The 26,790-nt window shown below is 33.8% G+C and overlaps 2 protein-coding genes across 2 annotated transcripts; one reads left to right on the top strand and one right to left on the bottom strand.

Moving 5' to 3' along the window:
- The first annotated feature begins 1,789 nt into the window (after nt 1–1,789).
- On the top strand, nt 1,790–16,571 carry LOC121370993 (toll-interacting protein B-like). The gene is made up of 7 exons (XM_041496573.1): nt 1,790–1,918; nt 9,881–9,973; nt 10,894–11,099; nt 12,977–13,025; nt 13,727–13,879; nt 14,163–14,253; nt 15,010–16,571. Exons 1-7 carry the CDS (start codon nt 1,856–1,858, stop codon nt 15,243–15,245), a joined length of 891 nt encoding a protein of 296 aa, XP_041352507.1. The 5' UTR covers nt 1,790–1,855; the 3' UTR covers nt 15,246–16,571.
- A 388-nt stretch (nt 16,572–16,959) lies between these two features.
- Nucleotides 16,960–23,579, bottom strand: LOC121370992 (histone deacetylase complex subunit SAP18-like). The gene is made up of 3 exons (XM_041496571.1): nt 23,453–23,579; nt 20,649–20,755; nt 16,960–18,881 (listed from the first exon to the last, which is right to left on the bottom strand). The coding sequence occupies exons 1-3, from the start codon at nt 23,531–23,533 to the stop codon at nt 18,602–18,604; spliced, it is 468 nt and encodes a 155-aa protein (XP_041352505.1). The 5' UTR covers nt 23,534–23,579; the 3' UTR covers nt 16,960–18,601.
- Nucleotides 23,580–26,790: the final 3,211 nt, after the last annotated feature.

Here is a 26,790-nt window from a genome sequence, read left to right as displayed (position 1 = left end):
GTTCATCAATACCATTGCAAATATTTCACATAATTAGAATTGAATCATACCCATAACATATTCATTAATATCTATGGTTTTCCATCAAACTCCTGATGTGCGTTTAATGTACCTCACCGGTACTCTTGTTAAGAAGCTACATGCATGTGAACTAAATCCTTCAACTACACCAACGTCTCTCTCATTAACTCTTATTTCTCATTCCAGCCAGTGCTCTACAACTGGTGTAACAAAGGCTGTGGTATGTACTATCCTGTCTGTGGGATGGTGCATATAAAACATCCCTTGCTGCTAATCGAAAAGAGTAGCCCATGAAGTGGCAACAGTGGGTTTTCTCTCATTATCTGTGTGGTCCTTAACCATATGTTTGATGCCGTATAACTGTAAATAAAATGTGTTGAATGTGTCATTAAATAAAAGATTTCCTTCCTTCTCTCATTAACCACTAACCCACTGTCCTAGGCAGACAGCCCAGATAGCTGAGGAGTGTCCCCAGGACAGTGGGCTTGAATCGTAATTGGATTTAAGTATAGTCAAGCACCATTAGTGGATATCGTGGAGACCACACAAAAATATTGAGTTAACTGAATATTGATTCAAACTTTTAAGTCAAACATGTTTTTAAAAATGTACAAACAAAAACTAATATAAAAACAATATATAAATAAATAAAAAAAATTCAAATTATACAATTTTTTTTTTATTTAACCCTAAGAAAGAAAAAACTTTTTTTTTTATTTTAATTTAAGTTTAACCCCAAGAAGGAAAAAAATAATTCAACGTGAAGTAGACGTCTGACATTATCATGACATGATGGACTCCAATTTTAAATTTGTTTCAACATCAATGCATAAATGAACATTTTCAGATTATGTTTTGTTTTTTCTTCTCCAGATAGTGCAGGTCTGCTTTCAGTTTCAGATGTAAACATCAGTGATCAGTATAGACTATAGTTTTGTTCCAAAGGTAGACTTTTCGTTGACAATGTAACTAATTAAAAAAATTATTTTTATTATTTTTATTTTTATTATTATTTTTTGTATTTAATACATGAACCAACAATGCCATGGAAGTCAAACGGGTGAGCGAGGATGGAGAGACAACCGACTCACACTGGCGTATCAAAGGTGTGTGTGTGTGTGTGAGGGGATGTAGCATGCCCCCTGCCATGCACACCTCTTTTTCACACCCCATCACGTAGCCTGAGTACTCTTGACTGTAAGAGAGCTAGATGGACATTTGTACGGTTATTACAGTTAGAGTACTCGGGCTACCCATCACGTTATATATGTTTCTGTTGCCCCATAAACATGACAATTATAGTACGCCCGTCCCATCATTCTATCAAAATGTTGGGGGGTTTTGTAAATAATTTCTGTTTGGTTTGACGTAAGAAGAAAAACAATTTGTGTGTGCAATTTACAAATCAAATTACATAGTATGAAAAAATGCGATCCCTGTGGGACGGACAATAGACAGTCTACGTGGGAGCCCCAACCCCATATAAAATCCTGGACATGAAAGGGGCGAGATCTAGTTCAGCCAGTAAAACGATTGCCTGTGGTGGCTTGGTCACAGGAATCGGGATCGAACCCCTAGCTCAGTGGGTAGGCAAAGGCTGTGGTATAGGCCTACTGTTGGAAAATGCAGATAAAATCATCCTTTAATCGATAGCGATGATGAATAAATAAATGTGTATTAGTGGTATCGTCAAACAAAACTGCTTTTTTTTTTTTTTTTTTACTTTTGTGAACTCGAACTCGTGAAAATGACGAATAATCTATTTTTGGTCAGTATACACCAGTAGTTTAGAGTTATTCCCCCATTACACAGACCCAAATCAAAACAAATCAAGATGTCTGATCCTACTACTACTACGAATGAAACTAATTCGGCTCCTTCAAGTCGACGAGACAGGGTAACTTTCTGCCATATGCTGTAGAAGCTATGCATTTTCACTGCAAAAATGTATGAATTGTCGCGTATGGTAAAACGTATGCTCTGCGAGTACAAACGTATGTCATCTACAAGTCAAGTGACACTGTGTTACTTCCGGAATTTATCATTTATCATCATGACATCAATCACTCGGTGAACTATCAACACAACCAAAGAGATTACGGTTAGATATCTGGGGGAAATTCGAACAGTTAAGAGAATTACATCGTCCCATATAAATGCTCTCCCTGGAGTGGATTAAAAGTAGAAATATTCCATTTCCTATTCTCGAAACCGGCGTGACGTCACACGGCCTAGTTACCGATCATCCGGGTCTTTAGGGGTGAAGCAAAGCCTTAGTGATTACTGGTTTACATAGAATAAAGTTATCATATTAACTTTTTACATGCCTTACATATTGTCATTTATTTTCTGTTGCTAACACATAGTTGCAATACGTCTTATGTGTATTATAACAGCTTCGGTTGCCATATTCTCGGAACCGAAAATACGGGTACTTTGACCCCTGGCCGCCATTGTTTATCACGTGACGCGGTGAAGCTTCTCCTTAGTTACGTATAGTTTGATAGTGAAATTAGGCAACTTTGGTCGATCATTTACAACAGTTAACGGTCACGATGCCTAACACATGTTGTGCAGTTGGCTGCATAAACCATAACATGTGTTAAAAAAAATATCGTTTTACAAATTTCCAAAAGAAGAGACTAGGTGCCGCTTGTGGGTAGGGTCATTAAAACGACAAACCTGATGGAATTCCATGGCTTCCCTCACAGAATGTGACTACGTTGACTTTTAATGTTGTTGCTTGTTGACACCAACAGAGATTTAGCAAACAAAATGGTTAAAGCATGTGCAGTGATAAAAATCCCACATTATACTGTAAATAAAATACACAATTCCATCGTCTTCCATGAAAACCCCAACAAAACGATGCATCCATTTATTGAATAAAGAGTATATTCCTTTATCATTAAATTATCTATGCTTGTATTTATTTTGCTACTACATCTTATTTATTTTTTAATTTTAAAATAGAAGTTAATACTGCTAAATTACACGCATATAATAATTATAATATAGGCCTAAATTCTTGTTTAAACTTTAATGTTTTTTTTTTTTTTGCAAATGTGTCTGTAGCAGGCCTGCAGTAAGAAAATATAGGTCATCCCCCCCCCCCCCCCCTCCCATCCGTGTGTTTAGTATTTACTTTGGTGCAGAGGGTAAATAATGTGTGTGCCTTTGTTTCAGTATATATATATATATATATATATATATATGCCAAATTTCTAGGGAAATCACTAATGTGTGTGTGTATATATATAATATGTATGTACTGGGTATATGTGTGTGTATATATATATATCTATCTATATATGTATGTGTATACATATACATACATAATATATATATACAATATATATATATATATATATATATATATATATATATATATATATATACAATATATATATATATATATATATATATATATATATACATACATACATACATACATACATACATACATACATACATACATACATACATACATACATACATACATACATATATATATATACACACACACACACACATTAGTAATTACCCTAGAAATTTGTCAAGGCATGGTAGACCAAACACTTTTGGGGCATTTTCACCATTTTCGGGGAACTTTTTTTCATTAAAAATACACAAAAATTAATTGAAATAAACATTAATGTAATTTATGTGCTTGCTTTAATAAATGAATGGCAAAAGATGTAAACGGCATATTTTATTAATTAATAATACCTTTTGGGGTGTTTTATAAAGGCAATTTTAGAATTAATTAGTGAAAATGGCTTATTTAATTTCAGGGCAGTATGGTGCTGATTAAGGCAAGATGGTGCTAGACTATTGAGGCATGGTGCTGCACCGTGCTAAAACAAGCTAGGGAAAACACTACATATACATAAATCTAAAAATACATAAAAACCTATTCTATTGTGGATCAATGTAATTTGGTGGTTGTGGTACATTTGTAAATTTTACTTGTTCAAGGTGGAGGACTTACCTTTTTACATATATATGTAGTTTCATGGTATTCTACAGTTCAGTGTGTGTGTTTGTGTGTGTAATCTGCTTTAGAAATTACCTGCAATAAAATGAATGGTCAACTGCCATATCTGATATTTGTTTTCCATTTTGAAAACACTGTTTGACATGGAGAATATAGCATTTAACTATCTCATTCATATATTTTCCTTGAATATGCTACATAAGTGCATCTACATGAGGTAATTTAACCCGGGTTAAAAGCAACTTAGGTTAAATGTGTAGTCTAGTAGAAGGCATACCGATATAAATCAGTTTATTAACAACCATATTTGCTTCCTTTCTCCAGCTGTATACTATTACTATTACTTAAATTGAACTGCAATAACAATTCCAATACAGCACAAGACTGAACAAAAAAATATCTGCAATATCCATTGTGACGATATAAAACAACACCAATATTATACATATATATATTAACCATTATTTACTCGGGTAAGTTTTTGTGTTTTATTACTAAATATACCAGGTTAAACCCTATTATTAAAACATTTGCATGTTTGTTCGATGAGGTAACACTTATGTTTCATTAGGTTGTAGACCTCGACATGAAAATAACTGAGGGAACTGATTATTTGCTCTCTAATGTAGTTTATGGGGGGGGGGGGGGGGGGGGGGGGGGCAATTTAAAATAATACCATATTGATACTACATAAATAAATTCACATGCCAAAGGAAACTATATATTATTCTCCTTGAACTAATCCCAGGTGTGATGGTTAAGTAGAGAGAGATATTGCTCCTCCTAGATGTCAAGGTCTGAGGATGGCTATATTTTATTATTGCTATTTTTTGTTGCCTGCATTCAACCGGTAAGGAAGGGCAACATCATGTGGTCATTTTGCAATCTGTAAAAACAAAAGCATTTCATTATTTCAAGAAACTGTATTTTGTTTTAAGAATAAAAGAATGTATTCAGTGGAACATTATACTGTTGCCAATACATCTATATAATAAGATATGACAATAATACTATTGTAATTTTGAACTTGTGAAGTAACAACTTTGCAATTGTTTAATTATTACATATTATTTGGAAATAAAATAATTATTAAATCATAAAAATAATTAATTTAATCATGCATACAAATTTTATTATAAATACAAATTATATATTTTGTAGCCCACATCATAATTATTATATTAATAATTATCTTATCATTTCAAAATTGTTAAAATTTATAATTAACATTACCTGAAAATTGCATCAACAAAAATTATATTCTGCCCAACCTGCCCTGTCCCCTCGACATTGAAAGTACACGGAAACACATCGGTACTTAATATAGATTATACTAATTCCGATTCCCATTGTTCGTTTATCTTATATGGCAGCCCAAGCTGTTATAATACACATAAGACGTATTGCAACTATGTGTTAGCTACAGAAAATAAATGAAAATATGTAAGACATGTAAAAAGTTAATATGATAACTTTATTCTAGATGTAAACCAGTAATCACTAAGGCTTTGCTTCACCCCCAAAGACCCGGATGATCGGTAACTAGGCTGTGTGACGTCACGCCGGTTCCGAGAATAAGAGAAACGAACAACGGGAATCTGAATTAGTATAATCTATATTTAGTACCGATGTGTTTCCGTGTACTTTGAATGTTGAGGGGACAGGGTAGGTTGGGCAGAATATAATTTTTGTTGATGCAATTTTCAGGTAATGTTAATTATAAATTTTTACAATTTTGAAATGATAAGATAATTATTAATATAATAATTATGATGTGGGCTACAAAATATATAATTTGTATTTATAATAAAATTTGTATACATGATTAAGTTAATTATTTTTATGATTTAATAATTATTTCATTTCCAAATAATATGTAATAATTAAACAATAGCAAAGTTGTTACTTTACAACTTCAAAATTGCAATAGTATTATTGTCATATCTTATTATATAGATGTAATGGCAACAGTTATAATGTTCCACTGAATACATTCTTTTATTCTTAAAACAAAATAGTTTTTTGAAATAATGGAATGCTTTTGTTTTTACAGATTGCAAAATTACCACATGATGTTGCCCTTCCTTACCGGTTGAATGCAGGAGCAAAGAATACTAAAAAAAAAAAAAAAAAAAAGCAATAATAAAATATAGCCATCCTCAGACCTTGACATCTAGGGGGAGCAATATCTCTCTCTACTTACCCATCACACCTGAGATTAGTTCAAGGAGAATAATATATAGTTCCCTTTGGCATGTGAATTTATATACATGTAGTATCAATATGGTAATATTTTAAATTGCCCACCCACCCCTCCCATAAACTACAGTAGGGAGCAAATAATCAGTTCCCTCAGTTATTTTTATGTCGAGGTCTACAACCTAATAAAACATAAGTGTTACCTCGTCGAACAAACATGCAAATGTTTTAATACTAGGGTTTAACCTGGTATATTTAGTAATAAAACACCAAAACTTACCTGAGTAAATAATGGTTAATATATATATAATATTGGTGTTGTTTTATATCTAGTCACAATGGATATTGCAGATATTTTCTTGTTCAGTCTTGTGCTGTATTGGAATTGTTATTGCAGTTCAATTTAAGTAATATCTACAAAACTAATTTTTAATAGTATACAGCTGCAGAAAGGAGGCAAATATGGTTGTTAATAAACTTATCTATATCGGTATGCCTTCTACTAGACTACACATATTTAACCTAAGTTGCTTTTAACCCGGGTTAAATTACCTCATGTAGATGCACTTATGTAGCATATTCAAGGAAAATAATATGAATGAGATGGTTAAATGTTATATTCTCCATGTCAAACAGTGTTTTCAAAATGGAAAACAAATATCAGCTATGGCAGTTGACCATTCATTTTATTGCAGGTAATTGCTAAAGCAGATTACACACACACACACACACACACACACACACACACACACACACTGAACTGTAAAATACCATGAAACGACATATATATGTAAAAAGGTAAGTCCTCTAACTTAAGCAATATTTACAAATGTACCACAACCACCAAATTATATTGATCACAATAGAGTAGATTTTTATGTATTTTTAGATTTATGTATATGTGTGTGTGTATATATATAAAGGCACACACACATTATTTACCCTCTGCACCAAAGTAAATACTAAACACATGGAGGGGGGGGGACGACCTATATTTTCTTACTGCAGGCCTGCTACAGACACATTTGCAACAAAAAAAATAGTAATAATAATTAAGGTTTAAACAAGAATTTAGGCCTATATTATAATTATTATATGTGTGTAATTTAGCAGTATAAACTTATTTTTAAAAAATAAATAAATAAGATGTAGTAGCTGTAGTATGGTAAAATAAATACAAGTATAGATAATATTCAAGCAACTAAGATTAAATGCAAAATAAAGACCACACAAATTTAATGATAAAGAAATATACTCTTTATTCAAGAACTGGATGCATCGTTTTGTTGGGAGGGGGGCTGGGGAGGGGGGGGGTCATGGAAGACGATGGAATTGTGTATTTTATTTACAGTATAATGTGGGATTTTTTATCACTGCACATGCTTTAACCATTTTGTTTGCTAAATTAATCTCTGTTGGTGTCAGCAAGCAACAACATTAAAGTCAACGTAGTCACACACTGTGAGGGAAGCCATGGAATTCCATCAGGTTTGTCGTTTTAATGACCCTACCCACAAGCGGCGCCTAGTCTCTTCTTTTGGAAATTTTTAAAACGATATTTTTTTTAACATCATGTTATGGTTTATGCAGCCAACTGCACAACATGTTGATAATGATAAAATGTAGCGGATTTCCTCTCTAACACTATGATAAAATTACCAAATATTTGACATCCAATAGCCGATGATTAATGAATCAATGTGCTCTAATGGTGTCGTTACACAAAACAAACCTTTTTTTTTGTGATTGTCGGGCACTTGTCGTTTTGAGACGGCCCCTGGAAGACAGAATGGCTGAGTGACGCAACATCACGATATAGGTCGGCGAACTTAGAATTCTGCTGTCCGGAGTTTGCCGAAGCTTAGCTGAATGTGGGTGCTGTCGGGTTTCTTTGTGTAGTGTGTGTATTAGTGATTAATATCTGAATTTTTTTAATCAAGTAACTTGAAAATGGTCGATGTAAATGTATTTGATGTCAAACATAGGATTGTTGTGGTATTAGAGCAGAAATCTTTGACAACTTTTTGGTTGTTGGCAATTGCCAAAAAAATACATAGCTTTGTCTCTGACTGTAAAGAGAGAGTGTTAATGTCCAAATGTCCGTCTAGCTCTCTTACAGTCAGAGTACTCGGGCTAAATCGCCAATGGCCAGAAAATGAGCCAGCTGGGATATTTATTAAAGTTGTAGCTCAGGCATATGTTCAGTCAACCGCTTATCGCTAATGTTTGCTAGACTGGTTTTTATGCTACACAGTACACCGAATTACCACTTCGGGAACCAATCAAATAGTTCGCAAACGTTAGCGAAATGTTCGCAGGTTGTACTTTGGACTGTACTCTGTTGTTTGACAGCTATAGTCCTTTCCATAGGGAACACCTTTTTTCATTCTGTGGAATTTACTACATGTTATTTATTTTTGAGCTGATTGTTTTCTAAATTGCACTAAAAGTAAATATATATATCTATTTCTTTTTCTTTCTAAAACACTTTTACTTTTCTTCTTACGTCAAACCAAACTGAAATTCTTTTTTTTGTAGGAGGATGGGGCAGACTATAGACGGACATATGGACGGTTATAATTGCTCTCTCAGTCTATAATGAAAACCTGCAATTTCTGCCTACCACTGAGTAGGCAAAGACACCTGCTCAGAGAACATTTTGTTCAGTATTGCTTTGCAAAGCGTATGTTTCAGAGATCATTACACAAGTTTAAAACATTAAACTAGTTGCTAATCAGTTTTCAATTGGTTAAAAATGTCACAAATGAAAATTTTAAAACAAAATGTGCCCTGCCACCCTAATAAAACAATATGTTTGATGTTAATTTTCAAGTTGCTCAACAACAAATATTTCACATATTAACCACTAATACAAGAAGAAACCAGACTTTCAACAATGTTCTGTTAAATATGTTTTTTTACTTGGCCTGCAATACTCTTTATTCACCACTCCGTTATTCCTAAATCTTTTCCCAATAAATAATCTGTCATGAATATATTAGTAGTGATGATGTATTGGACATTAATACCCCCATCCCCCAATTCTGTTTCATGATAATGCTATTAAATTCAGTATCAATGGGTGCAATTTTTCTTGAAAAATATTGGTACTCTGATTGAACAGTTCACTATTATAACATATGTTGGTGCAGTTGTTTTGCAGTACTTAGTGTTAAGGAAGATAGAAGTAAAAGAAAAACTGAACAATGTTAAGGCCTGTTTTAGGGTTAAGGTTTATTACAAATTCAGTAAGGCAAATTGTTTACGAATTGTGATTGGTAGCATATGAATACAATGATGTTTTAAAAAAATCTATTTCTTGACTTGGTATTGTAGTAAAGAACTCCCTTAATAATAGTTTTTCTTGGAGTTGCTTCAGTTTTAATTCTTATTATTGGTAGCAAATAAAACTTAGAATTAACGAGTTTTAAAAACATTTAATTATTCCTATCAAGTGTCTGGTGTCCAACAATAAAGGGAAAAGGTAAGTTGCATACACTTTTGTTTGATTTGAACAAATCTTATTTCATGTGAACACATTTCTCTCTTGTCTACCAAGTTTGATTGTCAAGTTTATATAATGATAGACTCTGGGTTTGTATCACATTAATAATATTGATTTGAGGTTGTTCTAAAAGTGATATAGATGTATTTTGTGTACAGGTAATGGTTGGAGAACTTCCCGGTGACTTCCTTCGCTTCTCGGGACAGAATCAACAGAACATGGAAGATGCAAGAATAGCACAGATATTGCAGGTATTGTTGTGGTGTGTACTGTCCTGTCTGTGGGATATAAAAGAGCCCTGGCTGCTAATGGAAAAATGTAACAGGTTTCCTCTGAACTTGTGAGAATTACTTAGCTGATAATTAATTAATCAATGTGTACTTATTATATCATGAAAGAAAATAAAACTTTTTGTTGTATTGTTTATGTAGTACACATCGGTTTCATCCTACCAATAAGTTTTAAATTTTAATAATTTATTTTATGTAACTACAGTAATGTTTTATTTCAGTTTGTACCAAAGTCAAACTAATAGCTAAATTACCAAATATGTTTTAAGTAATGAATCATTTGTTCTTGTATTTAACATCATACCCATTGTATTTTAGTGCAGGTAATATGAACTGAGAATAAAGTTCAAGTTTCCTCAAGCTGTCATTCAACACACTGTAACATACAACAGCTTAAACAAAAACATTGGCTATTTAGTAGCTCTATTTAATTTGACCAACACTGAATATTTGGCAGCTGTATTTACTGTATTTAATAAGACCAACATTGGATATTTGATATCTGTCCTTAATATGGCCAAGGCAGGCTATTTGGTAGCTGTATTTAATATGACCAACGTTGGATATTTGGTAGATGTTTTTTAATATAACTAATGTAGGCTATGTAGTAGCTGTATTTAATGTGAGTGCCTCTGTTACATTAGTTACATAATGCTGGTAGGTACTGGGTTCGCAGCCTGGTACTGACTCTTACCCAGAGAGTTTTAAAAAACTCAATGGGTAGGTGTAAGACCACTACACCAGACTTCTCTCTAATTAACCACTAACCCAACAAACATGCCAGATAGGTGAAGTGTGCGCCCAGCACAGCGTACTTGAACCATACTTGGATATACTGCATGAAAATAAGTATAAATGAATGAATGAATTACTATTTGCAGGCACAGCAACAGGCCGGCGTGCACATGGCCCACTCCAACATTGCCGGTCGTCTCAGCATCACAATAGCAGAGGCAAAGCTAACCAAGAACTACGGACTTACAAAGATGGATCCATACTGCAGGGTCAGATTGGGCCACTCGGTATTTGAGACGCCCACAGCTTACAACGGGGCAAAGAACCCGCACTGGAACAAAGTCGTTCAGATGTAGGTTATTTGAAGTAAAAGTTGTACAGACATAATATGATTTATCCTACAGCTTACCCATAATATCCATGTCATAAACCCATTTGATATTTACCATTATTAACTCGGTTAATAAAGTTTTCCTGTCAATGGGTCATTTGTTTACAGTCAACAAGACTTGTAATTGTATACCTAAGTATGAGTATAGTTAAAGTGCATAATGTCATATATATCTGGTGAGGTGACTTCAGAACTTTGATTTCCTAAATATCAAATTAAAATGTTATTTTAGAAGTGTTATAGGATAAACAGAGTTCGCTATTCATGATTTGCAATATGTAAAATATCAACCACGTCTAGTTAATTAGTATTTGTCGAGACAGACTCGAGCCATGACACATACCGAATAACATAGGATCGGTTGGTATTTTCCAGTTTAAAAAACACTTGTGACTAATTTCTATATGCATGTACATGGATGTGAGAGCTACGCATAAATGCGCTTTTCCATTTTGTTTTAAAAAAACCGCCCAAAAAACCAAAACGATGTGAAAACGGAAAAATGAAAGTAGTATCGCGCGATTGCAAGTAGTATTTGCACGTGGCTGGATTTAATTTGCTTGGCTGCGATTGGCCAGTTTTGTCCAATCCAGAATATGCTATTTGAAAGCCTTTGTTCGACTTTGAAAGAAAGAAGGTGAGCAGTAAGCTTTTTTGTTCCAGCCCCTTTCACATTAGCTGAAAAACAAAAACAAGACATATTTCATTCTGATATAGCTCAGTGGGCAGATTTCTAAAACTGGGAGTAAGCTGGCCATGGGACTGAACCACAGATTATTTCATATTTAGGTCAACAGGTTTATCATAGGCTATGGCATATATAGAGATTATTATATGAGCTTGTGTGTCATACTGATTTTACGAAACGAGTGTCAGGATTATTGTATTACCCGAGCGAGTTTCGTAAAATCAGTACGATTCACACGCGAGTGTAATAATTTCTTTATTATCCACATTATTCCAAATATTATTTTCATGAATATCAAGCTAGGACCATGTCAAAACGTTTCAAATGTAACTAAAAGCAGACCACAAAACGACCTCATTTTGATAAGTGTTTACACTGGAGAAGCCGCATTAAGTAAGGACGTCACTTCACAAAATTACGTCATTCGCTGTGCACGTGAAATCATTATGACACACGTGGGTCATACTGGTTATATTTCCCTGAATATCTTGAACTATGTGCATAATAAAGGGATTTATCTTTTAACTTGCCCAAAATATCCATGTCATAAATCCTTTTGATATTTACCATTGTTCACAGGTTAATATTTGTTTGCTGTCAATGGGTTATTTGTTTACAAGCTAACAAGACCCACAAAAATTAGCATGATGTGATTTATTTAAAGTGTGTGACATCAAAATACATTTGTGCTAATCGTGATGTTGAAGGCAACTTTATAACTGTGATTTACTATCAAATTAAAAGGTTATTTTACAAGTGTTATAGTATTTGTCAAGGCAGAGCCATCACAAATATTGATTTACCAAGACTTGGTTGATTATTTCCATTTTTAAGAACTTTCATGTTAATCCTCTATATATTGTCTTGTCATTGGTAAAGAATATGTGAAAACATTTGGTAATAAGAATAACATATCTGGTTACAATGTATTTCATCTTTCTTTATACACACTAAACTGGGTACAGTATTTATTTGTTATTTCATATATTAGCTACTTTTTTAAATGTATTTACCCAATGAACAAAGTATTGTTCAAGAATAATCACAGAAGTAGTTTTATATTTGTATTGTATTATCCATAATGTGTTTAGTGCTAATTTAGATCTACATTTGGACATTAATGACATAGTTGTTAAATATTTGGTTTCAGACTTCTCCCCAAGGGTGTTGATTCCCTGTACATTGAAATTTTTGATGAGGTAAGTTAATACAACAAATGTATGAAACGATCAGTTTGTATACCTGTTTTTGTTGTATTTCATTACCTCCCCTTGATTTGCACTCATTTTTTTTTGACTTCCCATTCTTTCACATTTCCAGCCACTGCTCATTGATGTGCTGCGAGTTCATGTGTTAACTGTAACCTTATGTAATGGGTCAGTTATTTATGTTTGATATCTAATGTGCTAGAGTGTTACTACATACCCCGGTAAGTCTATAGTCCTTCCCACGCCTTTTTCATACTTTGGAATTTACTACAAGTTATTTATTTCTGAACTGATTGTTTTCTAAATTGCACACACAAATAACATTTTTGATTTCCAAAAAACTAACTTTTTTTCTTACTCAAACAAAACTGAAATTATTTACACAAAAAACCCAAAACATTTTAGTAGGATCATGGGACAAACTATTATTTAAAAAAAATTGGGGGGTGGGGGGTGGGGTAATTCTAGCATCACTTGGCATAAAACTAAACAAAAAACCCTATAAATAAAAAAGCTGTTGCATACTAAAGCAGAAAATTTGGCTAGAATTTTGTTTGAACCAGTTTAAGTTACGGCAGTTAAAACCACAGTGGCAAGATTCAGAAACTATGAAAGCCAAAATGAAATGTTCTGTTTCGCGATAACTGTCCCGTTTGTGTATTATTATGTTTTGCATGTGTGGGTTTTTTCAGCGGTCGTTCACAATGGATGATAGAATTGCCTGGGCTCACATAACTATTTCTGAGGCTGCCCTGTCTGGTGATACCACAGACAACTGGTTTCCTCTCAGTGGTCGTCAAGGAGATGAAAAGGAAGGGATGATCAACATCATCATGTCATTGACAGTAAGAACCTTTTTTTTAATATACAATGTAATAATTAAGTAGCACTTAAGAGTACTTTTTATATCAATTATAATTAATTATAATTAAAATTACACACACACACACAACTTTTAGATCTGTCTAAATACTTTGAAATACTCTGTGGTGCATATCCATCTCACTATCATACGAGTTTGAGGTATTCAGTTTTTATTTATTTGATCTTGCTGTGTACAGTATTGAGTGTTTGAAATAGATATCTTTTTTATATGACTTAACATTTCATTTACATCTTTACCTTTAGCCTGCAACTGATATACCAATGTCCTCTTTCGTACAATATGGTGGTGCCCCGATGATAATGCCGATGTACTACCCTGCACCACAGCCTGTTGGTATGTAATGGTAGAAAGTTTTACACAGTTTATTTAGTATAAAGGCCATAGGACTATAATACATTCAGCGTATACATGTATTTAATATTTGCACAGCAGATGTGTGTGCAGGGGGCGAGGGTTGGGTGTCCAGACTGTAGTGAGGTAAGTTTTAAGATGGGGTTGGGTCATGCTCCCCAAGAATATACATTTAAAAAAGGAAACCTTTTTTGCAGCAGTGTGTGTGTGTGTATATGTGTGTGCGTGTGAATATATATATATATATATATATAGATAGATAGATATAGAGCTAGATAGATTGAGATATAGATAGATAGATAGATACATGTAGATAAACGTGTTAAATAATCCATCTAGATTTTTTTTGGTGATAATATCAATAAACATTTGCAATTTAGAAATATGGATATATGTCAATACATTATAATGCTTTCATGTGTTGTTTTATAACCTTGTAGACTAATAGTGCTGTTCTGGCTTTTAACTATAAATTGTTTATTAGAAACTCAGAAGTAATCACTTGCATGTATTTTCAATTGCAAAACCGACATAACTGGTGTAACAAAGGCTGTGGTATACTCTATCTTACCTTGCTGTAGCAGATTTCCTCTCATTATCTGTGTGGTCCTTAACCATGTGACTAACATCATATAACTACTTAAAAATATGTTCTTGGGAGTGCTGTCACAAATATACTTTATGAATATTTTTTATGCCCTATTTACTTACTAAATATATTTTTATTTGAATTTGCAGTTGTTGGCGGAGTGCCTCAAGTAGGGGTGTACTCCCAGATGGCGCAACAGCCGCCTGGTGGAATGTACCCACAACAACAGAGGCCGAGTGGTCCGCTCTACACTGACGAAGATCTCAAACAGGTCAAGGACATGTTCCCAAACATGGATGAAGAAGCCATTAAAACTGTTTTTGAAGCTAACCGTGGAAACAAAGACAGTACAGTTAATTCCTTACTCGCCATGAATGCAGACTGAGCGGTTACACTGTACGCATCATGTTCTACTTAAAGACTTAGAACTATACAAAGATGTTGTGACAAAATATAATTGTCAATATTCCATTGAATATGGACAGATTATTACTATTCCAATAAATATATACTGATAAATATAATCAATGTTATCCATTTAATCTTGGGACTTTGTCGCCACTGCTCATTATTTATAATATCTTCAATTATGAGATTCAAATTGCTACATGATTTAACTTAAAATATTTTTGCTGTTATGTTTTTACATTTGTATGCGATGATCTGGATAGAAATCTAAATGTTTATTGATATGTGGGTCCTTCTGTAAAACTGGTACCTTCAAAGACCGGAATGTATTACAATGGCTTTTATTCAAGTCAGTTGGTCACTTGTTCAGCACAAGGTCGGAAATCATGCTTTGACGAAATATAAAAATGTGTAGGCATAATTTACGAAATAAAAACCCAGATGTAACGAAGCTAATTCAAGGACATGCAGTGTTTTTTTTTTTTTAATATTCTAATTTTTGTGGTGGTAATTTTTGACAAGAATGCATGTATTAATATGCATGCTGTGGTACTTCCAATGAATTGAACCATTTAGCACAGTAAATTCCTATACCAACTTGTGCTAAAACTGTTCATAGCACGAGTGGAAACCACTGGTTACACACAGAAGCCCAGCGTGACTGCAGATTCAGTCAAAACCAAGCCAGATGAATGACAAAACAGAACATAAATTGTAAGATCTATTCTGTATTTACAGTAATGTTTTAGGAAATTTGGTTCTTCTAGAATTAATGGTAAATAACAAAACAATGATGTCTGAATTCATATTTTTTTGGTGTGTGTTCCAATCTGGAATATTTTAGGTGGTATAGTAACAAAATTATTACTTAATTGTGTATTCAACTGTCAAAACCTTTCCATTTTCAAAGGACTCATCCATTGATTGATAAACAAGTTGAAACCAAGTTTGACATTAAATAAAAAAAGATGTTTACATTAATATCTACTGTGGACTTCTTTGCCGACATTATCATGTGAAGAATATTTCATTTGTAAGAAGTTCTTTTAAATGAAGTTACGTGAATTATGAAATATAATTTTCCGTAACGATAAAAAGTAATTACTATTGCATTGTGATAGAAACTTACTGTTATAAGTATGTTGCAAGTGTTTGTGAAATTGTGACTCACAAAACGTCCTTTCTTGCTATTAAAATGTTTTAACGACACCGAAACAACTTTTTAATTTTATTTTAGTGCTTGTGAAATTGTGACTCACAAAACGTCCTTTCTTGCTATTAAAATGTTTTAATGACACAGAAACAACTTTTTTTATTTTATTTTAGTGCTCATCAAGAAATGATAGTGGAATATCTTGTGCCCTAGGTTTTTTTTGGTGTGAATTTGAGTGTATCTTTGTGTGAATCCAGAAAAATACATGGGTATATCCATGTGTTATCTTAAAAATGTTTACTTTTGTATGCATGTTTGTCTGAAACAAAATAATTTGTTGGTCAAATACCACAGAACCATTGCTAATACTTAAGATGTGCATTGTATGGAAAACATTGGTTTCTGCAATTATTATCTTTTACCATACAATAAAAATTAGGCAACAATATTCAAACAATCTTTACAAACTGTAATCAACGTTTTATAATTGTGCTATCTGTTAAATCTTACATTAACAAGTAATAACAAATATCATAGGTCAGTGAAATGAGTTTTATTAGACAATGAGGTGGACTCTCAAACCCAACAAATGTAGGTTTCAATTCCTTCTTTTCAATGCTTGGACACAGCAAGAATTCTTGACCAAACTTACAACATACAGTGTAGAATATGCTACTTAAAGTGGAAGCTTTTGTTTAACAATTCCACTAGATTTATACATCAGCAGCAAAAGATATTTTATATGCACTTTCCCAGTGAGGACAGCACATGATCACAGTGATATATCGGTCAGGGTAGCGGCACTGGTTGGAATGGGGGAAAATTGAGAATAACTAATTAATGATGTCGGATATCTGCTTTATCCTGTTACGGTAAGAATGGAAAATTCCAAAAAGGCTCTGCTGAGCGGAATTTCTCATTCGGCCTGAACAGGATAAAGCAGATATCGGACGTCATTAATTAGTAATTATCTTTATCCTGCAGACCATGAAAAATTAAGGGAAAACGCTATTATTTCAGCCACATTTATACGATGACATAAAGGTCAAATGAGCAATTTTGTAATGTAGCTATGCGTGTGATGTCAAAAGCTTTATCCGTCATAATATTCTGTCAACAGAAACGGTGGTTGCAGGATAAAGCACAATAAACCTGCCGAGGAGGTTGTATCCTACGATCCAAGCACCTCAGACGAGCACTCTACTGACTGAAATAAATCCCAAAACATTTCAACTTAGGTTTCTAAAGATTGTGTATTAAGAAGCCAATTTGAGTTGATACTACCTAAAAAATGTTTTAAACCCAACATAATGATTAAGAAAAGTGCAGTGACAAAATACAATAAACATTGAGGAGTGTAATGCTACCTGATCACAGAATCTGCAAACAGAAAAAAAGGTACTAAATGTAAATCTATTATTCATATCAATATAACTTTTTAACCACCGTGAGTTTCTTTGTCCAGAAAACAACAAAACGAAAACGTTGAAATATTTCTTTAGATAGAATTCAATTGCTTTTTATTACATATTCTGATGCAAATATAGCCATAATTAAAAGTGTCGAGCGTGTCCTTAAATAAAACATTTCTTCTTTTTATTAAATAAATTGAAAAAATACTTAATAACATCACACAAATAAAAGTTTCCACATGAATAGGCTTCAAACTTATGTTTGATTAACTGAGCCTAAAAAAATGTTTTACAACGAAAAAAATATTTCAAAACGAACTGCCATATGTAATGATAAGACAAAATTATACATTGATGGAATAAATGTTTTTGTTAATATACAAATTTAAATTAGTTGTTCTGGCTAGTGGAAGTAAAGAACAAATCAAAGATACTCTATAAACAAGTGCCAGCTGTTCAAGAAGCACATCAAGAGATTCATAAATATAGCAGAAATCACATGGTCAAAAGTTTTAATGGATTTTTAATGGCATGAGTTACACAGAGGTTTCTTTAATGATATAAATGGTTTTCAAAACAAATGAGATGGCTCTCGTCCATTTCTTCACACAGTCTGTTTTTTCACAATACACTGAGACATCACCAGTTTACATTCTAAGCAAAAAACGTTATCTCAGCTAATAGGAACATGCCAAAACATCTGACATGCTCCTACAATTTGTTTTAAATGGTAAACTTTTTTCAAAAAGAAAAATTCTCTAACAGAAACTAGTATGGTCTTCTTGCTCGTGATGGTGGAGGTCCTGGGCGTGGAGGTGATATGGCAATGTCCAAATAATCTCCAATCTGAAATTTCTTCATGGCTAGGGTTACAGAATCATCGGCAGTCTTTCGTCCTGAGCAAGTTGTTCCTATTTCTCGCAGACGGTAAGTGGGTGATCTAGGGTCAGGGTACACAATAGCGAAATCAAAGAACGTTCCCTTTCGTCTGGCATCGGGGTTTACCTCTTTGACAAGATTTGTTAGTTCCTTCAATGTCGCGTCCAGCCTAGAAACAACAATTGAAACTATAATATAACCTGTTTCAGGTTGAACATAATATTACATGATTGCACTTGAACACACACCATCATGGCTTGAACTCGAGAATCTGGTACCTACTGTACTTTTGAAATCTGTTTTTACATAGGGAAAAAGAGGCCCATGGACCTAAAAGGTCACCTGAGTAAATTGTTAGCCCCATCTAACAGACTTGTGGAATGCATTATACCCAATTTCAGGGTGTGTGCATGTGAGAATGACCAAATTCATGATTTTGATTCTCCATGGGTCAAAGAAGCTTCCCACCTAATTTAGTTGGAAATGGTCTAGTAGTAGTAGTCTACTAATAGTACTATTTAATTGCATTTCTTTATCACAACTGTAGTAAACTTCAACCCCACCCCATGGCCCAACATTAATGACATTAAAATATTTGTCTTAATTTTCTCTTTTTGGGCCTTGCACTAGGGAACCTAGGGTATCGGAATCACCAAATTCACACATTTGGTTCTCCGTGTACCAAGGAAATGTACTACAAAATGTGGTTAGAATTGGTCAAGTTCTATTGGAGAAGAAGTTAAAGTGTTAAAAGTTTATGTATGACGGACAAAAAAGGATAGCAATAGGTCACTTGAGCCACTTACTGAGGTAGCCTAAAAATGGTCACCTACAGAAATTTGAGCCTGCCTATAGCAATGTTAAACCACCTAACTTTTGAAACAAATATAAAACACAAGTATTATCACTCAACCGTTACGCAATTTTTATCCAGTGGCAAAACACTGGCATCGGTAAGGCTGCTGACCTATGGCAAGTGCTGTCGTTGAGTTCAAGCCTTGCAACAAAATAGCCACTAACAAACCCCACAGCTTCTGCCCTATTCGTACAATACTGTATACACAGCAACAATTTCATACCAGTTTAATCCAGGGCAAGATATCAAACTCCAGCCTTGTTATTCTGCATAATAATTAAGTAAGAATACATCTATTGTACTAACAGGTACAATATACTGATGTAATAAAAAGATTTCCATAAATATATTTCCAAAAATAATTTATTCAAAAAGCACTTTTTACCAAACAGAATAAAACAAGTGAAATACATGGTTGTAATTTGCAAAATTTGTATTTGTTTTTAATCTACATGTCTAGATAAGCCTATCATTTAAGAATGAATGTTTCCGTAAGATTATAGTTTTAAATATATTGGTAAAACATTTAATTAAGTAACTGTTTGACAGAAATAATAAATGATTTAGAATCTGCCGTACAACTGGACAATTTGACAGTACAGACCACTGGAGATCTAATCATGGCAGTAAAGACACAGTCACATACTATAAGAAGAAACCCAACAGCAACGCCTTTTAATAATGTTCTGGTTAAATATGTAGGTGCTGACGGGTTTCTTCCTAAGTTCCTGTAGTATGTGTATTAATGATTAATACATGTATGTCAAATATTTGTTATTGACAAACTCGAAAATTATCAATGTAATGATGTTTAATGTCAAATAAGGTTACGCTATAGTTATTTCTGGCTGAAAGAGTAATCATAACCAACCAAATGTCCGTCTAGGCCTTGAACCGCTGAGTACTCGAAATACAGTTTACCGTATAACTGATTGGCAGTTTACATGAATTTTTCAAGTTGTATAACCCACTCAGAGATAGCATGATGGTTTGCATGAAATGTTGTTCCTGGTCCTAATGCCAGAAGAGCGAACATGGATTTAAAATATAAAATTAAGATCATGCTTAGAATAATGTTACCATGTATATATCTGTAGTTCATTGGTTGGTGTATTCCCTCTGGCAAACTCACTAAGCATATGATGTCGACCTGTGCTACAAAACACCCTCAAAAGTAGTGGACATGTCTGAAAATGAAGGAGAAAAAACAACAACTTAACACTAACTTGTGTAGTGTGATAATAAAATATGCATATGTTTGGGCTTCGATGCGCATTGGGGCACTGGATTTATTTGTGTACCATTGGTACTGGTTAATAACATGTAAGTTTAATGTCATCATTAGACTAGAGAATAATCAAATTAAAGATCTGTGACATCCAATTTAGGAAAAAATGTGTTTTGACACAGTAGCTGGCGACCATTTGGTTGTTACATTTTCCACTTTTACTATACAGTAATCAAGACACTTCTAACCATGCAATAAAAAAATATTTTATTGAACATATATATGTGTGATACACATTCATGCATGCAAAGTATGTTTTCACCCAAATGACGTTATGTCCATAGCCAGGAATGTTGTCATGTTCCTAGCCAGGATGCTCAGTGTCCCGTCAATACTAGTTGTTTTGCCATGTTATTTATTGGACTTTATTGTACTATTATAGTGTATAAGATTTATACCACAAGACCATGTAGTATGAGACCGCTACATGGTCTCTAGCTCGAGACACCTCTAAATCTCTAAATTTTCCCTAAATCTGATGCCACAGAGCTGTAGTTTGATTGTTCTCAATTCCAGTCATGACATTAAACTGACAGGTTTGTAGACGTTTCGTACCCAAACCCGTTCGTACCATACCGTTTCGTAACCACTAGCATACCAGTTCGTAACCAATTAAATAATGTCATACATTACACCTAACATTAATATATTTTTTTAAATACACAATTATAATGTTATATTACAAACATATTGTAACATTTAGCAAAAAATTTGTTGTAATAATCACTCAGTATCTTTTATAAGAATTAAATGAGCAATTATGAGCTGTGCATCACTGAAGCATGCCGTTTCGTAACCAAAAAGCATACCTTTTCGTAGCCAACATTTTTGATAGAAGAATACAACCTTTTGTTTTAATTTATCCATTTGCTTTAACACATATTCAGTATCTGTCGCAACACGTCCAATCTGCTTTTTGCTTAGTCCGAACGGACGTACAAAGTAATGTGCACCCTGCACTACCATTTGCTGTGCTATTTTAAGCAGACGATCTTATTTTGTAAAAAGGTGTGTAGGCCTACATGTTTGCTACTTTTTTTTGTCAAATATTTCATTATTATGTTTTTTTTATAATCATTTTTGGTATAGATTATTAGATTGCGTATTATAGATATTGAAACTTAATAAAGTTGATCCTGCCATTCGAGAATTCTTCGTGACAATTTCTAATCGCTAATTATTAAAATGCAGTTGGCTTGGATTTTTGTTGTTTTGTTTTTCATTAAATAACATGTATAAATGTGGGTACGAACTGGTATGCCGATGTTCCTCTGAGTTACGAACTGGTATGCCTTTGGGTATGAAATGGTATGCTTTTGGGTACGAACCGGTATGGTACGAAACGACCTGATACCAAACTTACATACATGTTGTTAACCAGTACCAATGCTACATAAAGAAATCCGACACATCTATGCAAAATGAACCTGCACTGTATTTTCTTGTGGTGACATAGAGCAAAGTGTGTAACCATGTGACACGTTGGTACTGATTAGCAACATGTAAGTTTAATGTCATGAATGGATTCAAGAATAATCAAACTAAAGCTGTGTGGCATCAGATTTAGAAAACAAATTGTATTTTATGACACAGTAGCTGGCTATCATTTGGTCATCGACGATTGCCAAAGTATTACACACAGTGCTCTCTAGAGTTGGGTGGAATACTGTTTCTACTGTTCGGTATCGGTATGTCGCTACCAATTTACCATATCGAGCAAATATCAAAATACCGAAATATCAGTATTCAGTGTTTCTGTCAGAAAATGTTTTTTGGGTATGGTTCTATGGAATTGAATGCAGCCACAGTCAATAGGAGGTATGGGGGGGGGGGGGGGGGGGGGGGGGGGGGCCTCCCCATAAATGAAAATGGCTTAATTTTAGGGTTAGGGTTAAGAAAATCATACAGTAATGATAAGAGTAATTAATTTTGTGAAAGAAAAAAAAAAATTGGGTATGGCGTCATACCCATTTTACCCTCTGGCAGAAACCCTGGTATTGAAAAATGTCATCTGCCATTTAGTAAAGTACTAATAATATATCTGACAAATGCAAAATAGCTGGTAAAAAAGAGGGAGATGAGGGCCTTGTATATGGAATTTAATTTTATTTAAATGAAATTAACAGGTAATACTTAAACTTAGGCATGTATTTAAGACAGAGTACACTACCGAACCTAAAATTTCAATACCGCCCATCTAGCGCTCCTCTACAACAATCAGTAAGGGAGGGCTAGAGCCTAGAGACTAAGAGAGGACTCAAGCTACATGGTTATGTGTAATTACATTCTTGCACACCAGAAAGAAGGTTTCCTACCGCCAAAACAACTGGTATGTAGTTCTCTCTAACTAAGGCATGAGTTCGAACGGGTCGAACTCTTTCCATGTCTATATCCATCCCTACAGTGGTGTAAGTAGATCACGGCTAAATAACACTCGAGGTAGTGGACGATATGACCGGTAAATCGGTTTCGGCGGTCCAAAACATGAACTTTGTGGTCCCTTATTTAGTAGCCAAAAAAGTGCATTACCCTTTACTACCACCTAGACTAATCGACATATAGCAGCTCATGTCTATCTACAATGTATGTTCATTACTTTTTCTCTGTCTATCGGTTTCTGTGGTTCCCTGCTGTCTTCAACAATCAAAGACTCAACATAACTTCTTTGGTACGCCATGGTTGGTTGGTTGGTTAATGTAAATTCCCCCGCTGTTTTATTCAAAGCACCTCAGACAGTGCCTATTCATTTTTAGCTGAGTACTCTGCCGTTTGAGAGCTAGACGGACACGTGTACAGTTATAATCGCTCTCTGTCGTTAGAGAGAAGTCTATAACGAAAACATTATATATTTGCCGACCATCAAGAAGTTGAAGATTTTCGCTCTAATCATATGTAAGTACAAGAAAACGCTAGCATAAATACGTAGGCGTTGACAAGTTTCTCCATGTAGTGTGTATATTAATGATTAATATATGAAATATTTGTTATCAGCGAACTGGAAAATGAAGGCCCTGCCAAGCCTACTGACTACTTGTGTCCATCAATGATGACTCTACCAGTTGATAACATGGCGAAATGTCACTACACACATACGTGAATTCGAAATCCCTCAGAGCTTTGGAACCCCCCCCCCCAAAAAAAAACAAAAAAACAAAAAACACAACAACCCACAAACAAACGAAAAAACAACAAAAAAACAACATGCTTTATATGGTACCCAAGCTGATGAACTACTATGCACAACATCAGACATGAGATGTACCTGATGATGATTATGTGGGTGCAGATCCGCAGACACAACTTATGCCAGTTGATAGTGAGATGAAGCCGACATGCAGTGTATCAGAAGATAGCTAGTACCTAAATATAAGAACGGTGTACGCGTATAGTACGTACTGCACAATGTACTCATTGTCTATATTAATCTCAGGGGTTTCGTGCCTTGGATTTGTTAAGCCACCATGCATTCATTCGTTCATTCTATCATTATTTCATTCGTTCATTTATGGCTTGGTATTGTAATGATTGTAACTTGTGAGCGCAACGATTTGATCAATGATACAGCATATAATTATGTACTTCATCTTCATTTATCATTTTAGACATTTGCAATTCTGGGTTACATTTTGATTTTGTATTCTACAAAACATGTCAACTAAACTTATCAACTATTATCATTTCTCATCACATTAGGTATATACTACAAATATTTTGTCTGACTATCTGAGCATTGATTTTAAACTTAAGTTAGTACAATCGTTTATCAACAATCAAAACCTAATATTTAACATACAAATTATTTCAACATAAATTATTATACTTTCATCCCAAAAACATGCACCGCCATTTTAGTTATCCATTTTGAAAGTTTGGCAACCAATTATATGGCAGTATTACAATAGTTTTAATGAACTTACTGACACCAAGATCAAATTTCTAAATGTTATAGTTCTGGCGATAATGGACTGACGCCCATTTTGGAAAACCACTATCCATCAAAGGAGCTTCCAACGGTACAGATGACAGTTGTTAATTCACTTAATATTATTCACCTGGTAAAAAATAAAGTGGAAGACATTTTAAATTCTCTTGATATATCTAAATCTCCTTGTCTAGACTTTAGTAGTAAGATATTATTTAAATGACCTGCTAATGAGCTTCATACCCACACACACATCTGTTCAATGTATCATTATATCATTCCTATTTCCCATCCCACTGGAAACTTGAAAACGTAAATCCAATTCATAAAAATATAGTGTATATGAATTAATCAATTACAGACCAATTTCTTTGACAAGTAGGCTAATCTTTAAATATATCTTTAACTTTTTAGACAAAATAATATTATCAGGAAATTTCAATCTGACTTTATTCCAGGAGATTCAACAGTTAACCAGCTTTTAGATTTATACCACTTCATTTGTCTATGGACGATGAAAAAGGAGTTAGAGCTGTCTTTTGTGACATAAGTAAAGCATTCGCTCGGGTATGACAAGAATTTAATCTACAAATTGGAAACGGTTAGAATAAAGGGAAAACTTTTTTATGGTTTGAAAATTATTTATCTGATCGAAAATAACGTGTAGCATTACAAAATCACTCTTCTTGGATATTAACTGTGTCTGTCGGGGTCCCCCAAGGTTCAGTTGTAGGTCCTGTTTTATTTTTGATATATTTAAATGATATATTTTAGTGAGATTACATCGAATATATAAGTTTTTGCGAATGATACTTCATTATTTCTTACTGTAGAAGACATCAAGTTTGAGGAAATATTTTAAACTCCGACATGGAACAAAAAACGGTCTGGTTAAGTTTAGTCCAGAAAAAACCTTAAACTATGTCATTCGACGGCTAAATTAACGTAACAAATAATCCAAACATATTTTTAGATGATGTTCAAGTATTCGAGGTTGAAAATCACAAACATTTGGGACTCACATTCCACAAATATGGAGATTGGGAGTTTCACATAAAAAAGTATTATCGACAAAGTCAGTAAAATTAATTATTAACTGTCTCCGATCTTTTAAATACAGGCTATCCAGAAATCTTTGAATAAAATGCGCACGCGCTATCTCTCTCTCTCTCTCTCTCTCTCTCTCTCTCTCTCTCTCTCTCTCTCTCTCTCTCTCTCTCTCTCTCTCTCTCTCTCTCTCTCTCTCTCTCTCTCGCTCGCCATTTGTTTCTGTTTGTAAATATCAAATTATTATTTTTGTCATCTTGGCTGCACATGAAACACTTTGTATTGTAAACATGTTGGATGAGGCTTTAATATAGGCGTATGCCTCTTGGCTGATCCCAAAACCGCAAATGTGGCTGTAATAAATATTGTTTAAACCATCTTTTATATGACAGGTTGACAAATCGTGACGCAATAATGTATCTTATTCATTTATAACTGGTGTTAAATCAGTAAATATATATAACAACAATGTAGACATCTAGATGTGAATTACCTTAAAACTATCCTCTTTATGTCCCTTAAATATATTAATACTATAGTATTTGAATTGCCAAATCCTTGTATTGGTATGTCTGTCTGTCCGTCTGTTTGCTTGTATGTTTGTATGCAGATTTTTCGTCTACAAAACATAATATATTGTAATATATGCATGCATTTGTTTATTCGTTCATTAATTAATTATACCTTCTTACTTTTATAATGGCAATAGGATGCAACAAATATTACATAGCCGACTCCGTTTTGGTAATAATAACTTAAATGGTCATAAATTCTCAAGATAACGTAAATAACAATCCATCTTGTGCTTGCGGGTAACTAATTAAAGACGCCGAACACTTATTGCGCGCTTTTGTCCACTATATAACATAGTTCAAAATACCCATAAATAGTAAACGTTTTGAGATTAATTAACCAGTCACATTTGTTCTCTCTTCTGACATCTAATTCTAGCATACAACAAGCAT

The sequence above is a fragment of the Gigantopelta aegis genome, chromosome 4 (genome assembly GCF_016097555.1).
Source record: "Gigantopelta aegis isolate Gae_Host chromosome 4, Gae_host_genome, whole genome shotgun sequence".
Lineage (NCBI taxonomy): Eukaryota > Metazoa > Mollusca > Gastropoda > Neomphalida > Peltospiridae > Gigantopelta > Gigantopelta aegis.
This window is presented reverse-complemented; position numbering and strand designations above follow the sequence as displayed.

What these genes read in the sequence shown, in the direction of transcription:
- LOC121370992 (XM_041496571.1), bottom strand. Translation starts at nt 23,533, where the DNA reads ATGGCGTACCAAAGAAGTTATGTTGAGTCTTTGATTGTTGAAGACAGC. An exon ending in AACCGATAGACAGAGAAAAA is followed by an intron (nt 20,756 to 23,452) that starts GTAATGAACATA and finishes CTTCATTTTCAG; the next exon opens with ACATGTCCACTACTTTTGAG. An exon ending in GAACTACAGATATATACATG is followed by an intron (nt 18,882 to 20,648) that starts GTAACATTATTC and finishes TGTTGTTTCTAG; the next exon opens with GCTGGACGCGACATTGAAGG.
- LOC121370993 (XM_041496573.1), top strand. Translation starts at nt 1,856, where the DNA reads ATGTCTGATCCTACTACTACTACGAATGAAACTAATTCGGCTCCTTCA. An exon ending in TGGAACAAAGTCGTTCAGAT is followed by an intron (nt 11,100 to 12,976) that starts GTAGGTTATTTG and finishes ATTTGGTTTCAG; the next exon opens with ACTTCTCCCCAAGGGTGTTG. An exon ending in CCCTGCACCACAGCCTGTTG is followed by an intron (nt 14,254 to 15,009) that starts GTATGTAATGGT and finishes TTGAATTTGCAG; the next exon opens with TTGTTGGCGGAGTGCCTCAA.